The 22646-nt window shown below is 35.6% G+C and overlaps 1 protein-coding gene across 1 annotated transcript in view; it reads right to left on the reverse strand.

The window, feature by feature from the left end:
- The window catches only part of LOC145256209 (ubiquinone biosynthesis monooxygenase COQ6, mitochondrial-like), a 46192-nt gene extending 24101 nt beyond the window's left edge, over positions 1-22091 (reverse strand). The window contains exons 1-5 of the mRNA XM_080114824.1: positions 21829-22091; positions 16490-16621; positions 13152-13210; positions 8767-9021; positions 2462-2569 (exon numbers count right to left, since the gene is read on the reverse strand). Of these exons, the coding sequence (XP_079970950.1) occupies positions 2462-2569; positions 8767-9021; positions 13152-13210; positions 16490-16621; positions 21829-21994 (720 nt within the window). The 5' untranslated portion in view covers positions 21995-22091. The remainder of the gene's footprint in view (positions 1-2461; positions 2570-8766; positions 9022-13151; positions 13211-16489; positions 16622-21828) is intronic.
- Positions 22092-22646: the final 555 nt, after the last annotated feature.

The raw sequence follows: 22646 nt of genomic DNA on the forward strand, positions 1-22646 counted from the left end.
ACCTGGGATTTGAAACCCGAGCATCCTCCATGCGAGGCAAGCACTCTACCAACTGAGCAAATGCCCCGCACACAAGAAATTCTATTAACCAAAACAGATCAAGCAGACCGCGACGAAATCAAGCTGTGGAATAGACCTACTTCATCTCGACTAGGGGTGTGGTCATACAACCAGCTGACCCTCAAGCCGATGTCTCACAAGTAGGGATTTTTTTTGAACTACGAAAGGACAATGCCATCCAGCAGAGCTAACCTAACGAGCCATTTTTGTTATAGAATTTTCAGAATATATATACACAATAATAATTATAAAACTCTGTGGACCTTGCTTGCTTGTATGTTGTCTTTGCCAATCAGGTGATTCCATCTTTTGAAAAAAAGATGACCGGTGAATAATTTATTTAGGATTAGAAAAATGATCAAGTAGAAAAATAATTACAAATCAAAATATAATTTCTTGAATAAATTCTACTGTGGACAAACTGACTTATCGCCCTTGTTTTAACTTTGACTATTAAAAATTAGAAAATGGCAGATTGAGAAGAAAATGGCAGATATGATAACTAGTGGAGGTGTCCAGCGTTTCCCGGGTGTTTGGAAAAAAAAACGTGGTAGTAAGCAGGCAGGCAGGTTCGAACTCGTGACATGAAGGCAGAAAAGAAAGTGAAAGAAAAGCTGAGATTTTAATGCTACACTATGAGGCAAGAGGAAGTGAAAAGTGTTCAAATTTAACGATTAAAAAGTTGACTTGCAGAAATGAGTTCACGCAGGTGCAGAAATGAACGTTGGCTGCAGGCCAGGTTCTGCCGTATTTTGCTTTCCCACAATGTTGGGGAAACCAAGCTCCCCTGAAAAAGGGGGAACTCTCAAATGAATACCAATTGTCTGATATGAGGGGGGTTTTCCGATATTGATCAAAGCTAATTGCTTTCAAGACGTTCCTGGCAGCCTACTTCGCTCCAATTAGTTTCACTTTTTATACGAAAAAGATGAACAAACACGCGAAAGGACGAAATAGAGGGAATTTTATAAAAGTCAATCAAAATAAATGTAGAGACGATGTCCGTTCGCAAATCGTAGATATTATAATCTAGGGAGTATATAAAAAGTTCTAAAAAATAGTAACGTGGTCGAGAGCCCCCCCCCCCCTGAAAAAAAACTTTCGCGTCCATACAAAAACGCTCGCACCACGTTTGCCTTTTATATATATATAGACTAGCGGGCGTGCCCGGAATCGCCCAGGTGGTTGTCGGTGTGTGTAGGAAAAAAAAAGTGAAGGAGGGGGAAAAAATGTTTTGGTAGGCAGGTAGGCTCGAACCCAAAGCCTTGAGGTGAAGTCGAAAAAGAAAACGTGACATGTTACTGCTACGCTAAGAGAGCAGAGGAAGTGAGAATCGTTCAAATTAAACGCTTAAAAAATGCAGGTGCTTAAATGATCGTCTGCTTTTCTAGATCAAATATTACATCATAGAGAAATGAAATCACGCAGTTAATTCTGGCTTCAAGCCAGCTGCCCTGTTTGTTTGTTTCCCCAAGATGTTTGGGAAAACCAACTCCCAACAAAAAGGGGAGTGTCCAAATGAATAGTAATTGTCTAATATAACAGGTTTTCCCCACATTGATCAAAGCTCATTGCTTTCAGGACGTCACGGCACGAAAGGCCAAGAACCCGACTTTGCTTTCGTAATTTCGCTTTTATATATGAAAAACGTGAACAAACATACGAGATGAAGAAATAGCGCAAATTTTGTAAATCGTACCCCTCCCCCAAAGCATCTCCCTCTCCCGAAAAAAGCCTTTGCTGGACAGACAAAAAAAAATGCACACACAAACACACACATTTTCGCTTTTATATAATAGATGATGTTTTTTTGTAAAAAATTATTCTAGCAGATCTACTTGATCATTTTTTTTTTTTTAGAATTTTTACTAATTTCAACAGGATACAAAATTAGGTAATAGTGTTTGTTTTTTTTAAATTTAAAATGCATTTTTTTTTATATTCAATTATAATGCACAAGCACCAAGTTAGGTTAGGATAAAAAAATAGTTTGGTTTTATTCAGTTCAAAAGCAGTACCAGCATTTGCTTTTTTTTTTTTTCTTTTAAGTTATTTTTGATAATGTACCAGATTTTAATTTGCAGTTCGTGCTGATGTTTGATCATGCAACCCTTCTTCTCTATATGGTCATATCCTCCAAAGACTGGGGTAAAAATATATTAGTGAATACTTATCAAAGATTTTAATAATACAATAAAAAATGCAATTTTTTATTACTTGTAATTAATCTTCTAATCAATCATTTTTATAAGAACTGGTTTACTAACTGCAATAAAAGGTACTTAAAAAAGTCTGGAGAGTATAGCTGAAAAGATGTTAGAAGAAATGGCACCAAGTAAGAGTCAACAGTCTAATACCGAACATATAGAAGAAAAAAATGCCTATAAATGAAGTTACTTACCCCAGACAGTTGTAATGTGGCCACAACGCCAGCCTGATTATAGTCCCATCCTACAGTAGGAAAATTGCAAGTTTTACGAACAACAGAGTTGAAGCCATCTGCTCCAATCTAAAAAAAAAAATTTTTTTTAATTAAAAAACAAGGTTTTAACAAAGGAAGATGGTCACATTTTTATAACAACATACATTTTTTTTAAGTAAATGTATTTCTTTTAAAGGCTAAACTTTCAGCATCAGTCCTCTTTTCAAAGCAATACATTTTTACAGTTCTGAATTTTTTAAATGAAGGATGCTTGTTTGTATAGCTTGGATTAATCGGACAATTGTTTTCCTCTTGAATGTTATCTGCACAACGTTTTGGTCAATGTAACCATTGACCTTTTTCAGGTGTAAAAGGTTACATCACCCGAAATGTGCAGATAACATCCAAGAATAGAACAATTGTCCAATTAATCTAAATAATACAAACAATACATTTTTATTTCCATTTTACTGCTATTAACTTAGGAAAGGGGAATCCTCTTGTGAGTAGAGTAAAAAATGTGTCCGATGTTATCAGCATTTGTCTTAAAGAAAAAAAATTCATTTAATGCTTTTTTTGAATAATGAAAGATGGTCAACAATTTTATAAAATATTTTTGCATGATATTTTTTTTTTAAATAAAAAAATATTTATATACAATTACTTTCTTGACTTTTTTTTAAAAGTTTAGCAACCCACCAGTGCAGTTGTCTTCCCTTGTTTCTTTAAGGATTGTGTGGATTGGACAAAAGAAACACCCGATTACTTCTGCCTTCAAACTAGCTGACAATAAGTGTTTGATAGACAGATTTTGACCCAGAAAGCAGCAATTTTTCTTCCTTTGTCAAACATTTCTCGGGGAATATGAGAATTAAAGGACAAAATAAGGAAAGTGTTATTCGTTTTAATGCTCATCTTACATGCTGACGTGTTGCGTGATTTTTTGAAATTTACTTCTAAACTAACCTATCTCTGGCCAGGTATTTATTTGTCTCTTTTTCTCCTAGTGTAACACAGCACATATGGAGAAATATTAGCAGCAGCCGCCGTTAAAGCATGTATGCAAATTAGCAAGCGCCCTTGCATCACGAGAAAAGCAGAGAAAAAAAGGACAGAATGTGGTCGAGAAGAGAAGCAAAGTGCACGTCAGGCAAGATGGACATGTGAATATGCGGGAGAGAAAGAGCTGCCGCTAGCCAGTGTGAGGCAGTGGGGACAGGGACTTCTAAAAAGCATATGCGTGTGCAAAAAGACTTTTGCAAGTTAATTAAATGTGTTGTTTGACAAAAACCATGAATAAATGCATTTCATTTGCACTTTTAAAAAATGCTAAGTTAAATTTTTATTTCTTTCCTTTGTTCCTGCGATGGTACCCACATTACAATAGATCAGTATTTAAAATTCATAATCTGAGATGCAACAGATTTTCTTTGAAAATCCTTTCCTTAGTTGAAGCAAGAATTTTTATAAGTTGGATGGCTTTTCTCATGCAAACTCAGTCAGGGTGATGAGGACGTGCTTTTATCAAGACACCATCTCTTGGTGATTACCTACCAAAGCTAAAGATCACTTCATCTGCCTTAAAATAAACAAATAAATTTGCTCTCTATTCTTTGAAAGATAAGCTCCTATTTAATGTAAATGTATAGCTCTCTGTAAGAAAGAATAGGGCAATCTTAGGTAGCTGATAATTATGAACAATCATTTATAAATTTTCCCTTACATGTGACGGTGACTAGGTTTTCATGGTTCTTAACTGTTGATATGGCTTTGAATCTAAGTTTGAAATACTCATCCACTTCTAGCCACTGAATAGTGTGATCCTACAAAACAACTGTCAGAACCAATCTATATAAACACTTTTTCCATTTTCACTATTACATTAAAGACTGATTGCATTACAAGCCCCAGATAGCTGTCATAAGTGATCAGTCTTCCTATGATTGAAAGAACTAGCAATTGTTGAGGCTGTGGGGTGTGTAGGATTCCTTCTACTAGTCGCTGCTTCCACATCTCCATCTCATGACCTTCAAGATATTCAAGACACACTGAGCTGCAGCTAAGATTTCTGATTTTTTTTTTTATCTTATACGAATAATCACAGTGCAGATTATTCTCTTTCAGTATTTCCCAGTTGTAGAACTCACCAGTGAAATGACTGAAAAATATATCCCTTTCAACAAAACCTGTCCCTGCTGATTCTTAAGGAATGAATTTTGTTTTTAATTTTACATATTTCTCTAGGACAATGCTGATCAAAAAATATAACAACTTTGTTGTGGTTTGTTTTGCAGTCTTTCACTTTTAACAGGACACACACACAACTACTCTTTATATAATAGATACATTAATTTTGGATGAAAAAAAACATTTCTTTTACTTTAACAAGATTTTTTCTTTTTGACATGTTTGTTTTATTTTATAATCTTTCAGCCCATACCAAGACAATGAAAAGTTCCGAAATATCAAATGCCCTAATGAACAATATACAATATATATGTGGTATTGTCAAGGTATTCAAGGAGCTTCAACAAAGTTTGTTACACAAACACAGTTAGAATGCCTGCTGTCATCCTTTCTGCTAGCCACTGCTTGTACATCTGTTACAATTCTCTAGTTCATATCTCAGGATCTTCAAGATATTCAGAAAGTACTGAACTGCAGCTAAAATTTTTAATTTTTTAATCTAACACGAATCCTCATGATGCAAGTCATTCTCTTCCAATATTCCAATACTTCCTCACTGTCCATGGTCTCCAGTTCTTAAACCAACCAATCGTACACAGAAACTGCTACCTGTTGCACTTGAATGTTAATAAATTAATGATTCTGAAATGTAAGAATACCAAAAGAAATATCAAATTTGTCTGAAACACTCTGTATCTATAAAGCAAAAGTGCTTATAGTGAGCAGCCTTATGCCAAACTAGTGCAAGGACAAGCAAAAAAGAAACCTATGTGAGAACAACTTGTTTTTAATAGTCTTTCTGAGTTATTCATTCAGTTAGAATTTTTTAATCTGGATAATTTTTTGGAGTTTTTTTTATTATAAAGCCAATTGTCTATTGATTATTATACTGTATCCCACATATATATATATATATATATATATATATATATATATATATATATATATATATATATATATATATATATATATAGTAATGGTTGCAAAAGATTTTAAAAATTACTTTCGTGCCATCAGTTGGAATCAAAACCAAAACATTCAGCACTCCAGTCATAGCTGTTATTTAGCACTTCAGCCTTCGTCGTTACCACCTGAGCTATCATCAGATGGATAAAATAAGCCTAAAAATGAAATGACTTCAAGTTAAAAACGTATTATGTATGCATGCTCAGAAGTTAGTCGATTTACTTCTGCCAAGTTCAACTATATTTTTTTTCAATTTTAATACCTTAGCAGCTATTTTTATAAGCTAAAAACCAATTCAATAGTGTTCCCGAGGTAAAAATGCCCTATATATCAAGGAGTTTGGTAGAGACATTTTACACACAAACCAATAAAGTCACTTTTATACATACATATATATATATATATAATGTGCTGGTCAAAAAAATAGAACATTGTTTTTTAGCACTAAATTCTTATTGAGGACAATCTGTGAGATGTAATTAGTTCTAAAATATCCCTATCATGCTAAACTAACTGAAATAGTTGTTTTACGACAGAGTGTTTTTTTCATATCAATTGCAATGTCAGTTTTTGAATATTTCGTAGTTCAAAATAATAGAACAATGCAGGTAAGTAAACAAAATAGTTTTTTTATTAACATAAATACAAATAAAATTAATTAATATTTAGTAGCAGCACTTGATAAAAGCATCAATTCGCTAGGGCATGGAATCAACAAGCTTCTCGCAATCCTGTGTAGACACTGACTCCCATGTGTTCTGGATTGCAATCTTCATGGTTGCAAGGGTAGTAGGTTTTTCTTTGCGGAGCTTCCTCTTTATTTGGTCCCACAAGGCTTCAATAACGTTCAAATCTGGCGAGTTTGCCGGCCATTCAAGAACAGGGATCAATTGTTCTCAGGGCCAGGAAGACATGGTGTTGGCAGAGTGCACTGGTGCCAAGTCATGTTGAAAAATGATGTCTGTAGCCTCCCTGTCAAACTAGTTATCTAACACTAGCAATAAATTAGCTTCCAGGATATCTTGGTACATTTTTGCGTTTACAGTTCCTTTGAGGAAGAATAAATTACCAACACCTTTAGCACTCATGCAGCCTCAAACCATGCAAGACTGCGGGAACTTCACAGACTTCTTAACACATTCTTAGTTATACCGTTCCATAGTTCTTCGCCAAACACGTGGCCCTTGGAGATACAAAATCGAGACTCATCTGAAAAGATCACACATCACCATTTGTCTGCAGTCCAGGTTTGATGAGCAGTTGCTTTTCAGATGAGTCCTGAATTTAAATATGATCTAAGTCAAATACTGCTACATATATTTAGTTTTGACTGAAACTTACACATCTTATTTCTTTATCAGGTTAACTTTTTTTGTAAGTCATTTCTCCAGCATTCTCCAGGGTCTTAGTTTTAGGGTGTGATGTGAGGGTGACAGTCCATAGTATTTCTTTACCCCTTCTGCAGGAGGAGTTTGACACAAGGTCAGCTTCACAGAACCTTTGTTATATAGTCCTTTCGAACTGGTCTGCTTGTCTATTTCGTCTCTAGCCCTGTACCTCACTCCACCTAGCTCTCCCTAAATCTGCTTTAAGCTGAACTCTTTCCTAAATAGTTTCAACCACAAATTCTAAATGTCCATTTTTTTTTTTTTTGTCTCAGTCACTTCCAAATATCAGTGGAAACAATTACTTCCAATCACCTTCTCAGCTGATCACTTGGAAATTATTAAGCAAACTGTTAGGTTGGTTGGTTGGTTGTTTTTGTTTTATGGCATATGAACCTTATTTAGGTTATTTAATGCCGAATCTAGTGATTTTGAGGAACAATTTTTTAATGGAGTATATTTGTTTTTTAAGTCGGATTCTATTTAACCCATAGTTGGGACCCAAACAGGTACTACCACTTCGGATCAGAGTGGACCTGGGAGCAATGGCAATTAAAGGATGGCTCCACACTCCCCAAGACCCGCAAGCTGGAGCCTCACCATTGGATATAGTTTTAGGTCATATCCAGGACCTAAACTGTTAGGTGACATCCTGTCTAGGCCACTCTATTATCATCTACTTATCTTATTTCAGTATCTTGTTTTGACAAGCTTCTAGGCTTGACCTTCACTCCTGATCTGAAATGGAACACGTACATCAAGTCTGTTGCCAAGATTGCTGGAAAGATGGTGGGATCCTTCTACCGCTCCAGAAGATATCTCACTACTGATGCAATTCTCTATCTATATTTAAAGGCCAAGTACGTCCAAGGATGGAGTACTGCTGCCATGTCTGGGCAGGAGCTGCTAAAAGAGCCTATCCTGCCTTGAGTACAAAATAGACTTTGTGGCTTAGTGGGGGATGCCCTTTTCTCTTCCCTGCAACCTCTCTCCCACAGAAGAGACACTGCAAGCCTATCTTTGTTTTATCGTTATCTCCATGGCAGGTGCTCATCTGAACTCCAATCTCTGGTCCCCCGTCGCCAATCTTTTACGAAAAACACCCGTATAGCTGAATCCACTGTCAAAAACTTTCCCCACACTTTATCTATGCCTAAATCAAAACGTAGATTCCATGAACAAAGCTTCTTTCTTAGAACTGCATGCCTGTGGAACTCTGTTCCGTCTGCCTGCTTCCCTCCTGACTTCAACTTGGATGTCTTCAAGTCCAACGTAAACAAATTCCTGATGAAAGTAGACAGTTTAAATTTCCACACTAACGTACTGTACTTACAATAACCCTTATCCCTGAGTGACTTCCGGGCCTTGATAAGTGGTGACCACCTTACAAAAAAAAAAAAAAAATCTGTTTAATTTTTTGTGAGTCATTCTTTGAGCATCAACATTCTTCAAATGTTCACTGAAACTTCTGACTGTCATTTCACCAGTATATCCACCTTCAACCAGAAATCCTAAATCTCTCCCCCCGCTTTTTCAATCACTCTCCACTGGTTACTCACTTTCTCAGCTGATCACCTGAAAACTATAAAAAAAAAAACTGTTGGATGCAATCCTGTTTTGAGAGTTCGATAGATTTTGGTGGCCTTCTACTTATCTTAGTGAGACATTTCCAAATACAATCTTCTTGACTGTGTGTGTGTGGGAAGGGGGGGGTGTAAGTCCATAATATTACAAAGAATAACTCACCAGAAGATGCGTACGTAGAATTCTTCCACTTTCTAGAGAAATGTCCACCAATGAATCCTTGTCAGAAAAATCATTGACTTTTGGAATATCAATGTTCTTGACTTTGGTACCATAAAGCACTTCGACCTGGGGGCACTCTTTCAAAGAATCAGTTAGAGAAGAAAGCAAGACATCGTTCTCAACTACATGAGCAAGTTCCAAACTCAAGTCTGGCTGATTGAAAGTCAATAAGGAATCTGAACAAGACTCCCACACCTGCAAAATTGACAAATAAGCAAACAAAAAAAAAACGTTAAAATCAAAGGTTATAAAATGTTGACAAACAATAATAGTTAACCATTTTTTCTAAGAGATAAAAATCCTTAGTGCAAGTTTATAACTCCTAACCCTCTCCCATTATAAAAACAAAAATATCCAAAAATAAAGAAAAATCTTCATGGCTCACATACCTGTGATGGACAAAAAATATTGTACACTAGAAATCATATAAATTGATTAAGTAGTTTTATTTTAAAAATCAGAAAATCCAACTTTATAGTTAAACGATTGACAATCTCTCAACGCCATTTTTGCATGACAAGGGAGATAATTCAAAATAATTTTAGATTTAAGAAAGCTATTCTTAGAATGGGAAAGGGGGAGGAAGCATTGAAAAACTCAAATGTGCTTAAAAATGATTTTATTTATAAAAATAAAACTACTTGATCAATTTACATGATTTTTTGTGTACAATATTTTCTTTCCATCATGGGTATATGCACCATCAAGATTTTGAGTTTTGCAAAGGGAAAGAAAAAAATCAATAACATTAATGTTTGGTGCATTTTAGGTCAGGAAGCCTGATCTGGTAGCATCATTATATGCATAGACACATAATATCATGCACATTAACTTGAAAAAACACTGCTATTATTGTTCGAGTTGTGATGAATAAATAAATGAGCGAGAGGCTCTATTTACTGGCCTCCTCACAAGAGCAGAGTTAGACACAAGGTTGTTGTTTTTTTTTTTTTTTTTTTTTTAGAAAATCCAGATCTTCAAAAAGTGAGATACTAAATTGGTACAAAAATTAAAATTTCCTAAATCTAGGAAGATTTCTTTTAGTAATTGAGGACAAAACAGATATTACACTTTAATCTCAGCCTAAAAGATTGAAATAGAAATGTAATTAATATAAACAACATGCTGATCAAGTTTTAACCCTTATTCCATAGCATGATGACAGTACAATCTAAAAATAAGCTTAAACCAGGCTTAGGGACAAACAAATTCAACTTGCCTCCTCCTTTGAGGCTTGCATTCACAAATATCCGTGGGCTTAGAACTAATTTAGCTGATGTTGAAGCATTTCTCTTAACAAATACCCCGGATATTTTAGCACTAAGTGAGACTAACCTACACTCCTCCATCCCCTCTAACCACTTTAACATGCCTGGATATCTCTCACTCTGCCGTAAGGACTCTGACAGACACATGCACGGACTTGGAGTTTACATTCGTAATACCCTCCCCCTGACTAGAGAAACAAACCTAGAAACAGATGATCAAGCCTTTATGTGCTTTAGACTAAACATGCAACACAACATTAGCTACTATTATTTTCTCTACGGCTCTCCCTCGACTCAGGACTGCACCATAATAAACAAAGTCTCTAACAGCATAGACACGGCACTGTCCCTCGACACTAGCGCACAAATACATGTATTTGGTGACTTTAATGTCCACCACAAAAACTGGCTTGGATTCTCTACTTACACAGATGCAGTGGGCAGCACAACTCATAGCTTCACTATATCTTACTCCCTATCACAAATTGTTACGTTTCCAACCCGTTTCCCTGACCAGGAAGAACAACACGCATCACTTCTAGATCTGTTTTTGACCACAGTTCCCGATGACTGCATAACAAAGGCCCACAGCCCACTCGGGAACGCTGATCATGCAGTGATAATGGTTGAAATCGCCCTGAGCCAAAACTGAAGAGCCAGTGCTCAAAACAACGAGATATTATAAAAAGGCTGACTGGGAAGCCATCAGGGAACTAATCAGAGATGCTCCATGGAGAAATATTTTTCCTCTCCCTGCTGAACAGTGTGCAAACGAGACCACTGATTGGTTCAAAACTGCAATCGAAGCGCATGTTCCCATGCGGAAATTTTATAGTAAGCCTCACTCTCCCCAATGGTTTACATCGACTTGCGCAACTGCCATTGCTCAAAAACAGCATGCATACCGTAGGTTTAACCAACATAAGTCCAGTTCAAACAGACTGAAGTATATAGAAGCTAGAAATAACGTTAAGAAAGAAATAGCGACAGCTAAGAGAGAATTTACGGAAACCACTAAAAAGCGCATCGAAGCACAAAAACTAGGAACTCGAGACTTCTGGAAAATCTACAACAGTGTAGTAAATAATGGGCAATCAACAATTCCCCCACTAACCAACAATCACGAGGTTGTCTCCTCAGCAACCGACAAGGCTAACATGCTTGCCAGTCGATTTGCTTCAAACTCCACACTGGACCCTTTCAACCACCCCCTACCTGACTTTCCTATGTGGACAGACGCCACACTAGACGATCTGAAAACCACCCCTGCTCAGGTGCATGCTATCATAAAAAACCTTGACACTTCAAAAGCATGTGGACCCGATCTTATCCCAGCTGTGCTATTAAAAAAGTGCTCAGCCGAAGTAGCTCCAGTTCTCTCCAAACTCTACAACAAATGCCTTAATGAAGCTTGCTTTCCGGGCTGTTGGAAAACTGCTTCTGTTGTACCAGTATTCAAGAATTCTGGCGAAAGGACAGACCCATCAAATTATCGCCCAATTAGCCTCCTCCCACTTTTTGCAAAAATATTTGAGACCTTAATTAACCATGCTCTAGTCCATCACCTTACAGATGCTAAACTTCTGACTGACAAACAATATGGATTTAGACAAGCCCGTTCCACAGCAGACATCCTAACTGTAATCTCTGAACGTATATACCATTCACTGGACAAAGCAGGGGGGGGGGACAGAGCGGTAGCTCTAGATATATCTAAGGGTTTTGACAGGGTATGGCATTAGGGTCTCCTCAGGAAAATTAGATCATACAGTATCACTGGTAGAATACTTAACATAATTAAATCCTTCTTCGATAAGAGAAAAATCCAGGTTGTCCTTGACGGTCATACATCTAAACAATATGATATAAATGCGGGAGTGCCCCAGGGTTCTATAGTTGGACCTCTATTGTTCCTGATATTGATAAATGACCTCCCCGATAAAATTGCCTCTGAGATGGGTATATATGCTGATGACACTACACTCTATGGCAGGCACGACAGGAAGACGAATGAACGCATTTCTAAAGAAATGGCAGAAACACTAAAGGAAGACCTCCAATCTGTGGTGGAATGGAGACAAAAGTGGTTGGTCGCGTTCAATGCTGCCAAGACTAAACTAGTTTCCTTCAATAATTACAAGAAACCCTCTCTACCACCTATAGCAATGGCCAACGACTCTTTATCTGAGAGTACATCTTTCAAACTCCTTGGCCTAATGTTCACAGGAAACATGAGTTGGAACAATTACATTGAAGGCATTGCCAGGGCTGCTGCAAGAAAGGTGGGCTCTCTCTACCGTGCTAGACAACTACTAACACCCGAAAGTATCCTGTACCTTTATAAGGCCACCATTCGCCCATGTATGGAGTATTGCTGTCACATCTGGGCTGGTGCATCTGCTACTAGTCTCTCGCTCCTTGACAAGGTTCAAAAGAGAGTCGCAAACCTGATAGGCCCTGAACTGGCATCTAAGCTTCAGCCTCTGTCCCATCGATGAAATGTTGCATCCCTCTGCCTTTTCTACAAGTATTTTAGTGGTGAATGCTCTGACGAACTGCAATCACTTGTGCCCCCACGACGTGAGCACCCTCGACAAACCCGACAGGCTGCTAAATCCCACCCCCACACTGTAGAGATCCCTAGATGTAAAAGATCTTTTTACTCCAATAGTTTCTTCCCCAGAACCGCTAGACTCTGGAATTCCATTCCAGGTCCCTGCTTCCCCAACAGTACTGACGTGCAGAAGTTCAAGTGTAACATGAACCGACATCTTGCTGCCCAAATCCCTACATAGTACCCCAGTAGTTGTTGCCCCTGATAGTAGCCCCCTACACCAAAGTGGCAATTTGCCTTGTTTGGGGTGAAAAAAAAAAAAAAAAAAAAAAAAATTGAGCAATTAGCAGCTTGGCTTAAATAGTCTGCACTTCTGGTGTATACAAGGGAAATAAATCATCTGACATTAACAAGCAATTAAATATCTTCAACATAATCACTGATAGCAAATAATTGCATTTAAAACCAGGAAATAATTCCAATTAAAACCAGGAAATTATTACCTGCATTCTTTTCACGGGTTGGCATCTCATTTGCAAAACTTTACTCCAGGCTCCAAAACCTTTTCCAGGTTTACAACACATGAAAAAACAAAAATTACAAAATTAGTTTTACATACAGGACATATAATACATAGAAAATCAATGTTAAGTAGTAGATAGGGAAGACTTATGCAAATGTAAAACCAGTCTATTTGCTATGCTAGTTTATGTTTTTATGATGATACACGTTTTCTTTGGTCAAAAGTAAATAGGAAAAAATATATGATGATTGTTCATTGGGACTACCAGACCTGTATATATTGTGTAAAGACGTAGAAATTTCTTGTTTTTTTTTTGTTTTGTTTTTTTTACAAAGAAGTCACCACTTATTAAGGCCCAGAGGCCACTCAAAGATTAAGGGTTAATGAGTGTACAGTAGTCAGTAATCGTTAGTAGTGGACATTTGGTAAATTGGATTACTTAAGGGGAATGGCTCATCAAGAACCTGTTCATGTTGGACTTGAAGACAACCATATTGTAGTCAGTTGGAAAGCAGGAAAACGGAACAGAGTTCTGCAGGCATGCAGTTCTATGAAAGAATCTTTGTTCATGGAATCTACATTTAGGTTTAGGTGTAGATAAAGAGTGTGGGAAATTATTGATAGTGGTTCAGCTAGACGAGTGTTTTTTGTTTAACCATAGATTGGAGCTCAGACAAGCACTTGCCATAAAAATAACAATAAAGTAGAGACGAGCTCGCAACATCTCTTCTATGGGAAAGAGGTCGCAGGGAAGAGAAAAGGGCATCTCCTACTAGGCTACAAAATCTATTTTGAACTCTTTGAAGGCAGGATAAGCTGATTCTAGTAGCTCCTGCTCACATGTAGCAACAGTACTCCATCTTGAACGTACTTAGTAGAGAATTGCATCAGCAGTGAGATATCTACTGGAGTGGTAGAATGATCCCACCATTTTTCTAGCAGCACTTGCCAACGGATTTTATGTACGTGTTCCATCTCAGATCAGGAGTAAAGGTCAGATCTAGAAGCTTGTCAAAACATGGAAACTCCCCAACCAGAGAGTCATTCATTTCACTTGATGCCAAATAGGGATCAGAGCATTGATGATGTAAAGATAGAAGTTTGGTTTTAGATGCATTAAAATTAACCCACCATCTTTTTCCTCATTGCACCACATGATCAAGATCAGAGGAGAGAGAATCAGAGAGAACTTAGTCATTTACAGTCTTTGAAGTGTTGCCATAGATGGTAGTGTCATCAGCATAAATGCCTACGAATGATCTTAGGATATGATTTGAGCGATCATTGATGTAGATCAGGAAGAAAGTAGAGCCCAGGATGAACCCCTGAGGGACTCCAGCATTAATACTGAGCTTCTGATTTCTGCCTATCTTATGAACCTATCAGAGAGAAATGACTTAATAATTGAAAAGACATTTCCAGCTATACTGTAGTGGGAGATCTTGTGGAGTAGACCTTTATGCCATATCCTATCAAAGCCCTTTGATATGTCAAGAGCAATTGCCCTAGAAAGGAAGCCTCCATTGAGAGATTCACTAATCCTATGAGATATAACTATTAGCACATTTGCTGTAGATCTCACAGAATGGAAACCATATTGCATGTCATGGAGGAGGTTATTTTTGCTGATGTGGTTGACTACTTCTCTATTTAACACAGATTCCAGCAACTTACTCATGATGCACAAGAGACTGATTGGTCTGTATTATGAGGGAGATGACCGATCACCTGGATTTTTAAATACGGAACATCCTGATGAGGTTTTCCAGGATGTTGGGAAGCAATTCTTTTTAAGACAACACTTAGACAGCTTTGTAAGTATGGGAGCTAGTTCTGGTGTAAGCTTTTTTAGCACTATGATAAGAATGCCGTCGGAGCCAGTTGCTTTACTGGAATCAAGATTTTTGATTAGCTTGACAACATCATGCACAAATATTTGTAGATCACATAGTGTGTTTTCAGACACAGGAGGAAATACGGGGGGTTGGTGGGCCTGATGGCACATAAAAAATCACTGAGAGAGATGACAGTTTTCTTTAAGAGAAGGAAATCTCTGATGTAAAACCTAATGTCTGCTCTGTCTTGTGGCAATCATTTGCACCGACTGAGATTAGCAGTCATTTAAAAAAAATGTGGATGGTCCTACACAAAGCCATCACCGCTATACAAATCATCTGTGTGGATTTCGGACAACTTAGTTGCCTGAACCTAAAACATTGGGATTCAGCAGGAGAATGTATCTATATTATACATTTATTTTGTCCCAAGTTACTCAAAATAATGTAATAGGGATGGAATACAACATGATACATTAAAGGGATGCACATTAACAGGCCTAGTTACTAAAGATAATTCTACATAAATGTTCTGAAGACAATAGAAATAAATATGACTTGCCAGGGTAAACCCATTATAGAGAATGTATGGATTATGTAAAGTGAATACAACTTATTTTCATGATGTATGGAAATTATTCTTCATGAGAATGTTACAACCTGCAGAAAAAGTGCCATGCTGAAATGCCTACCTTTCTGTGGAGTCCCATCTAAACTATCATAGAAACAAGATCAGACTGTATGTTGAATCTTTGGAGATTAAAAAATCTGAGTCTAACTATTAAAATTTTTGCAATTCTGACCTCTGAATTCACAATCTCGAGTACAACATTATACATTAAAAGGGATACACAGTAACAGACATAATTACGAAAGGTAATTCTACGTAAGTTTTCAGAACACAATAGAAATAAACATGACTTGCCAGGGTAAACACATAGAGAATGCATAGGCAATGTTAAGTGAATACAACTTAGTTTTATTAGTATATCAACCCATTGAGAGTTATTTAATGCTGAATCTAATCACTTAAATAAATTTTTTTAGTAAATCAAAGTTTTTTTGCAAGTTTGTAGATAATTCATTTCGCAAAGCTTTATTACATTATGCTTCTGAAGTTTTGAGATGGGGATTGATAATTTAGATTATCTGAATTGTTCTCATCTTGCATGTTATCCGCACAACGTTTCGATTAATGTAATCTCAGACCTACTTCAGGTGTATTTTGTCGAACTCAGGAATCTTTCTGCCAAACTTTGACCCATGATGTAATGGATAAAGTACTAAGTAATATTCAGTACTTATGGTAGACAATGAAAAACTTCTTATTTTAAAGTAATACGTCTATTTGTTAATGTGTTCAAGGAATCATTTACATTGTTGACCTTGATCGAATCATTTTCGCCGAATTTATTTCTTCATATTTGTGTTTTACCACTCATAGACAAGAAAACAAACAAAAAAAAAAAAAACAGTAACTTACTTTCTAAAAGAGCAACTGATGCTGGGTTGATTGTACTGACACGATTTTTGTAAGTTGGAGGCAAATCAAACACTTTCTCAGGACCAGATTCTAACAGTGTAATTTTCTTCTTGGCAAACTTGGGGTCATGGGCTGAAAAATAATCATACCAATCACAACTGATGAAAAAAATTTTTTAATTAACAAAAACAATATATGTACATGCGTACTGAGTATTAGCCTCAGCTTTAGTACATTAAGTGGTCATATGAAGAGTCAAGAAGGATGGAAAACCAAGACAGAAGAGCACCAACTAGACATCTACTGGAAGGGTGCAAAAAGTACTGGAATTTTTAGAGAGGCTTGTTACCACTTAAATTTTTAAAAAATTCCAAAGATCATTGCCAACAGGAAATTAATGGAAAACAGCTGTTTTGATAATGCAACCTTATTAGCGTTTGAGAAATCAATAGTAAATAGCTGTCAGAATGAGACAAACAAAGCACACAGACATATGTGGTGGGAACTGGCTCTGGTTGGTAATATGTAAATTATTAAAAAGGATGGAAAAACTGAGGAGGAACAGCACCAACCAAACTTCTACTGAAACGGTGCAGAGAACATTAGAAAGCTTTCTTACCACTCAAATTTCCAATAATCACTGCTAGGGAGAAATCAATGGTAAACGGCTGTTGTGATAACACAAAATTATTTGCAATAATTAAAGAAGGAGATGGAGAGTGCTGGATGACTTGTTGTCACTCGGGCTACAGAAAACACCACTTGTTATTGTCAGCAATCACCAATAAGGTCTTGTGCAAGAACTCCTAGTGAGGAAATAATAATAATAAAAGTAGTAATGAAGGGACTGAAAATATGCAAAGGCAGAGAAGTGTGAGCACTACTCAGACCTCCACTGGAATGGAAGGGTATGAAAAGTACTGGGATCATCGGAAAGTGCATTGTTAATTTTGTTCAACATATGCCAACACGCAAAACGGACGTTAAACAGAATGTGAGGATGACAATAAATGAGATTCCAAAGAAGGTCAGCGTCAGTTATAACAAGAACACAAAATGATTTACAATGGTCATCGAAAGGAGAGTACTCGAAATTTGGGGAGACTTGTTATTCAGATTTCAAGCAACACTACCTGTTTTGATTGGTGAGCAATCAGTAGAGAATACAAATATTAATAATAATACAGGATATCTAAAACGTCTGGAACTAAAACACTTTATATATTATCATTTTTTGGGATCCTTTGAGATGAGGGTTCATAATTTATGTATTCATTTTTTTGTGGACTGTTATCCTCATCACATGGCACAATCGATAGAGACATTGAGTCTCTACGGTTTCAAGGGAGCATTGTCTGAAGATAGCGGTTTCAATCCTACCCAAAGCAGACCAGAGGATTAGTTGGGCAAAATGTGGTGAGACAACACCAACTATAGAAGGCAGCAATTATTGAGGATACAGTTACAAGAATCAGCATTTCTATCCCATCGCGGTTAACCACCTGAAGAAGGCCAAAGGATAAGTTGGCCAAAACGTAGTGAAACAACAACTATGAAAATAAAGATAACAGTCCACAAAAAAATGAATGCATAAAACACTTTAATCATGATCATAATACCATTTAGATTAATGTCCACTTTACATGCTGGCATGTGTTGAATGACTTTAAAAAAATGACTTTCAAACTAATCTATCTCTGGTCAAGTTTTTATTTATCCCTCATTCTTTCAAGTTCATTTTTATAACTTCCTCCCATGTTTTTCTTGGCCTTCCACTGTAAACTGCTAATTTAACTCTTCTACATCTAATGACCCTCAAACTCTCATCCATTCTTTCAATGTGACCATACTATCAAAGTCTTCTTTTCTGCAATCATCTCCCTATGCTAGATTAAATCTTTCTCTGAGGTCATCAGATCTAAGCCTTTAAAACACACATTGTACATCCATTCTATCATTGTCCAATCATGTTTCTGCACGCAACATTCATTGGCCACTTTTCACATCCATACCTCATCACACTGCATACACATGCCTGATAACACTAGAAGAAATAAAAACACAAAAAATTTACTTATTTTTCTATCTTGTCTCAATAATGTGTGATTAATGTTTATCAATTTAGGAAATAATTATATCATGCACTTTTAAAGCATTAGATGCACATGTGCAATACGGCATGTTTTATGAGGTGCATAGATGGATGTTACAAACAGCAGGCCTGCAATGGGAAAAATATTTAGCTAAGGGAGGAGATCACACAAAAAAATTGGATACAAATTAATGGCTTCTTAAAACAAGGTTCTATGCTAAGATTACAAACCACTTGAGATTCTACAGAAGACATGGAAATGGGTGCCATAATACTTAAGTTTGCTGCAAAAGTCCATACAAATTTTCAGCCAGATTGGACCAGTAATTTCCAACAAAAAGTAGAATGGACAGTCAGACAGACCGACTAAGAGAGAAATATGATATAGATTTTTAACACATATCGGGAAAATTTTTTTTAAATTGTTTCAATGAGTGTTAATATTTCTAATTGACTGTCATTCTGGTCTGTTTTGCTAATTACAATCAGAAGCATTTGAGTCAATATGGGTCCTCCCCTACCATTTTCACCCCCCCCCCCCCAAAAAAAAACAAAAGACAAAAAAACACAATGTAAATATACATGTAAGTCAGATACAGGTGAAAAACACGCAAGAAATGCTCACACAATTAAATAAATATAAGCAAGTTTTTTTTGGTTTGTTTTTAAATGGATTCCAAACTTTTCCACACACACACACAAATATATATATATATATATATATATATATATATATATATATATATATATAATGTTTTTGTTTTATCTGTTTCCATTTCAGGAACCCAAGTTTAATTTTGAATGGTCGTCTTTTGACTGTTATAACTTGTTACCAAATTTTATTGAACCAATATTGACAGCCATGGGGTCTAATCTGTAAAAGCACCTTCACTGTTCAGGTCATCTAGACACCTGCAGCGGTTCAAAATGCATAAACTCATTTGTACGCACATCATTAGCATACACTATCCTGAATAAAAATAAGTAATCATACTTTGGACTAATCAGAGAACTTTCTGAATTTATTCAAAATGGTCTTTCTGGGAGCCACCTAAATCATTTAAAAAGCCAGATTTTTTCTCTAATAAACCAGTGGAGCCCGGCTGACCTGAGACCACAGATCAGTATCATTAGCCCCCACTCCCTCTGTTGGATGTTCATCTTTGCAACATTTCTCTCCACTCACACACAGACTTTAGTGAACACATACACAATTCATTGACTCGTTATCATTTGTCAGTCTGTATAAACTTTATCTATTGAAATATTTCCAATCTTTCTCACTGAACTATTTTTGTAATACAAAATCAAATGAATATTGACTCCTATAAACAACTTTCAATGAATTATAATTTATAAATGAGCAGAGAAGTTTTGATTGCGATTTTTCTGACCTCTGTAACGTATGACTCTTAATTAATTTATACAAACTTCTTTAATTGTCTCAGCTAATAAATCCTCCTTTCTTTTACAAGAACTCTAAAAATATTTACAAACAATTTATGTTTTTCCTATTGGTGTAAACTTCCATTTTAAACATAAAATCTCTTTCATGAATGCCTTCTGAACTTATTATTTTGTTTTGTTTACCGTATAACATGTCTCTTGTTTTTCTCATAAACACTGCAAACGTTTTTCATTGAATGTATTTCTCTGAATCCGGCTCATCCCAAAAATACATCAGCCAAATTAAAACACTAAAATTAAACCCTCTCCAAAATCTTGGAAACCCTAAACACTGAACAGTTTTTTAATAGTAAGAAATTGTATAGTGAAACCATCAAATGAAAAAAAAAAAGTGGAGGGGGATAAAATTTTTTTTTAAAATCAAATATACAATAAATAAATGTTACAATAGACAATAAAAGTTACTTATCTACCTACCTAGCTCATGTTTTTTTGTGTGTTTTTGAGTAGTTTTAAATGCTCTTTATTTCATTTCAAATATTCCCATTTTACGAGTTGGCAGCCAACAAGATGGCTACTAACATTCTTCTACATTGTTCATCTTGTTGGCTAACAACTCGTAAAAAGTGAATATTTGAGATTAAATGAAGAGCATTTAAAACTACTTTAAAATACACACAATAAACACATTTCTTTTTTTTTTTTTAAATAAATAAGTCAGGTTAGGTAGAAAAGTAACTCTTGGTGCTTGTTAAGATAGAGCCGACAGATTTTTTTTTTTTTTTTTAATATGTTGTGTTTGCTTAAAACAACAGTACTTACTTAATTGCCATGTCGGAAATAGTAATATATTAAAAAAATTACGAAATTTCATCGAGTAGAAAATTATTTATAGTTAAAGTAATTTTTACAGAAAATGAGGGGAAATGGCATTTTCCCTAGACCTGAACATCTTGAAGAGTGCGAATACTGGGGGCATACTTATCTCCCTTTTTGCTATTTGACTGGTAACGTTTTGTTTTAGCCGATAGTGATAGACTTTTATTTCTAAAACACAATAGTAGTTGTTCCACTTCATGAATTTTCGTAAGGTAAATTTTTACTTCGGTTTCACCTTAACATTTTCCTTTAAAATGACTTTTAAGTAGTTTTCCAGATATTAAGCAATGTCATTTCTTATGTTATTGCTGGTGTCCATCTTGGCGCTTGCGCGTAGTTTTTTTTTGGGGGGGGGTTGCAATAGCATAAGAAATGGCGTTGCTTAATATCCGGAAAACTACTCATTTGAATAAAATTTAAATGCGATATTCGTTTTCAGTATACCCGAAAACCATAATTAGTCGTCATTTTAAAGGAAAATGTCAAGGTGAAAACCAGGTAAAAATTTATCTTTCATAATTTTGGGATATGTTACTATTTTCAAAATGACAAGTACTGTTTGGCTTAAAACAGATCTGTCGATTATCTTAACAATCGCCCAACTTTTATTAGCTATGGTAACATCTATTTATTGTATATTTGATTTTTCCCCCTTTTAACATGAGAGTCACCACTTATCAAGGCCCAGGGGCCATTCGAGGATAAAGGTTAATGAGTGTACAGTCGTTTGTTGGCTTAACTGCAGTCAGTGCACAACTGCACAATCCCTCCAAAGATAACGTACCTAAACATGAATTAAATTTGAAAATCCTATCCAAAAAAAAAAAGAATAATAAATAAATAAAAAAAATAGCACAGTCTGTAAACTGCAGAAGTACCGGTTAAAATACATTAAATTTAAATATCGACTTTTAATATATGAAAGACGAAAGAATGAATTTAATAATGTTTATTTATTTACCAAGGGCGCATGCCATTGCTGTCCCGACCATGCCTCCTCCGGTAATGACAACATGTTGTGGTTCTATATTTGAAGAAAAAAAGCGACTAAAACATTGGCGTGATTTAGAAGGAAGCCGGTTACAAGGACGAGCGAATAACGGTGAGAACAATACGTAAACTGCCATTATAAACAACTTCCAACGAGTTTACATAAGACAGAAAGATTTTAGGCAGACATTTTGTTTATAATTTGCTCGCTCTTTTAATAAAGGGAGATCACTCTATGCAAATTTTAAAAGAAAATTTCCCATTTGTACATTACAGTTTTTGAAGATAGTTTTAATTTTTTGTTTTCATTTTTGAAAACTTACACTTGAATCGCAAGAAGATAATTCAAGAATTCATATGAAAGTTTATGCATAGTTTTTAAAGGTCATTAAAAATTAATTTAAAGGTCATTAAAAATTAATTCAAGAATTCATATGAAAGTTTATGTATAGTTTTTAAAGGTCATTAAAAACAAAAAAGACGAGAACAAACAACTCGCACACTTCCCAATAATGACTGTTCAAAATTAAGTTTTAATTTCATGATTATTTTTTTTATTTATCACGAAAGTTTAATGTTGAAAAAAAAGTATATTTTTATTTATTTTTATTAAACACAAAAATTCATTCATTTTCATATGATGACCATGACCATTGACCACTTTAATTTTAAAGAAAAATTAAAAACTTTCTTATTTTATAAAACCTAAAAATATATTTTAATTCAATAAATGGATAGATAATTAATGTTTCATTTTTGTGTTATTGTATTTAGGTGCTATTTTTTAAA

Source organism: Euprymna scolopes, chromosome 32 (genome assembly GCF_053919585.1).
Source record: "Euprymna scolopes isolate OS-2025 chromosome 32, ASM5391958v1, whole genome shotgun sequence".
Taxonomy (NCBI): domain Eukaryota; kingdom Metazoa; phylum Mollusca; class Cephalopoda; order Sepiida; family Sepiolidae; genus Euprymna; species Euprymna scolopes.